General features: G+C 29.0%; 1 protein-coding gene across 1 annotated transcript; it reads left to right on the top strand.

The window, feature by feature from the left end:
• On the top strand, positions 806 to 1,462 carry LOC110266694. Its single transcript, XM_021111634.1, has one exon. It carries the CDS (start codon positions 864 to 866, stop codon positions 1,128 to 1,130), a length of 267 nt encoding a protein of 88 aa, XP_020967293.1. The 5' UTR covers positions 806 to 863; the 3' UTR covers positions 1,131 to 1,462.

The following is a 1,823-nucleotide window of genomic DNA, read 5'->3' on the forward strand; positions in this document are numbered from 1 at the left end:
TGACGCTGACATCCTTCTTAAATCTTTAACATAATGCTCAGCTTAGAATTCTGTTTTGTATGAAACAACATTCTATATAACCATAACGTCATCTCACAGCGGTTCTAAGAAACTTCTCAAACTTGACCATAGCACTTATATTCCTCCATCTACTCAAACAAATATTCACAATGAATGAAATTAAGTAATCAATTCCATGTGTTAAATACGTTAATTTGTCCAAAAAAGAAAAACAACTATCTACACTCCTTTTTTGATTAATTATAGCTCGATCTATTCAATTAGGCTACTATATCATCAATTACTTTGGATAAAAATATAGAGAAGAAAATGAAAAACTGTGGACTCGCTCTTCAAGTGGATCAAAAACTCTAAACACCAAGAATTCCATGCATATGACCAATTCAAATATATGAACAACTAAAATTAAATATCTCCATAGTCAATGTTAAGTATCTTAGTGTGTCCAAAGAGGATATATATCCTATTTATAAATAAAAAATAAAATCTAAACATAATGATATTTTTTTATCCGTTTTAAATTTTTAAAAAAAATAATATTCAAAACTTTTGTGACTGAAAAATTTAAAATATAATCCTGATTATCCCATAAAAAAATCAGCCTAGAAAGTATACAAAATTTTTAAGTAAACTTAGACAATATTTTAAACATTTTATAATGTTATTTGATTCTAAGTTCTAGCAGTCAAAATCAAATTTTAAACTATATCATGAAAACGTATCAAGTCAGAGAATTAGGCACATCAAAAGTCACTAGCTAATAATATAAATAGCAACATCAAACGTGAGATATAACTCACTACTATTTCTCTTGCAAATAATCAATAAGTTCTTAACAAACCATGATGAGGGTTCTAAAGGTTGTTTTAGCATTGTTTCTTCTTCTTTCTATAGTTCATGTTCAGCCAAACCAAGCAAGTAGGGTTATGAATATGAAGAAGCAATTAGGGCAGATGCAAACCCTAGACAAGGGTCCTACCCCGCCCTCGGGGCCGTCGACCTGCACATCCATCCCCGGCAGCGGCGGCAAAAATTGCCCGCCGGTGAATGAAATGAATGTTGCTGGCAACGTTATTCGTCCTCCCCGTAGCGGCTTCGCCTTCAATTAGGTGTTTCATTAAATCAACAATGAAATATTCTTTTAATGAAGCAAGGAAAGTACCATGATGATTATTATTCTTGGTTACATAAGCTTTGTAACTAGAAATTATTATTGTTTTATTTGTTATTTTTTCATTTGTTTTTGTTGTTGTTGTGATTGACGATGATAGTTTCATAATTTATTTTATTATATTCTTAATGACTTAATGTTGGATATATATATTTATATATATCGACAAGAAAAATAAAAGGCAAGCGTATACATATTGTATGGTTTATGTAGCTACTCTAGTTCTGTACTATTAAACTTTACAACGGAATAATACACCATTATTTCTTATATATGTTTATTTGATTAAAATGATCTAATTTATCTCTCAATAATAACTTGCTTAACCTCACTTTTTTTATTGAATGTATGTCGAGGCTTGCATGATTTTTAATTCAAATATTTTTATCGGTGAAGTCAAATAAAATCATCTTTAGAACTCCTTGGCTTTATATATATATATATAGGTGTTGTGGATAGCAACATTCACTCAAAGTAATTAAAGGTTATTATTCTCAATAGAAAATGCTAATATTCACTATTATAATTAAGGTGAAGATTTATGATTTACGATTAATCTTCATCCTTATTGGAAAACTTTGGAAAAAGTGTATAATCCTTTTGTTATTATTTAAATGAATAAGATTTAACT

The sequence above is a fragment of the Arachis ipaensis genome, chromosome B09 (genome assembly GCF_000816755.2).
Source record: "Arachis ipaensis cultivar K30076 chromosome B09, Araip1.1, whole genome shotgun sequence".
Lineage (NCBI taxonomy): Eukaryota > Viridiplantae > Streptophyta > Magnoliopsida > Fabales > Fabaceae > Arachis > Arachis ipaensis.

Bases quoted from the DNA above. Each gene is read 5' to 3' on its own strand.
- LOC110266694 (XM_021111634.1), top strand. From the start codon at position 864: ATGATGAGGGTTCTAAAGGTTGTTTTAGCATTGTTTCTTCTTCTTTCT.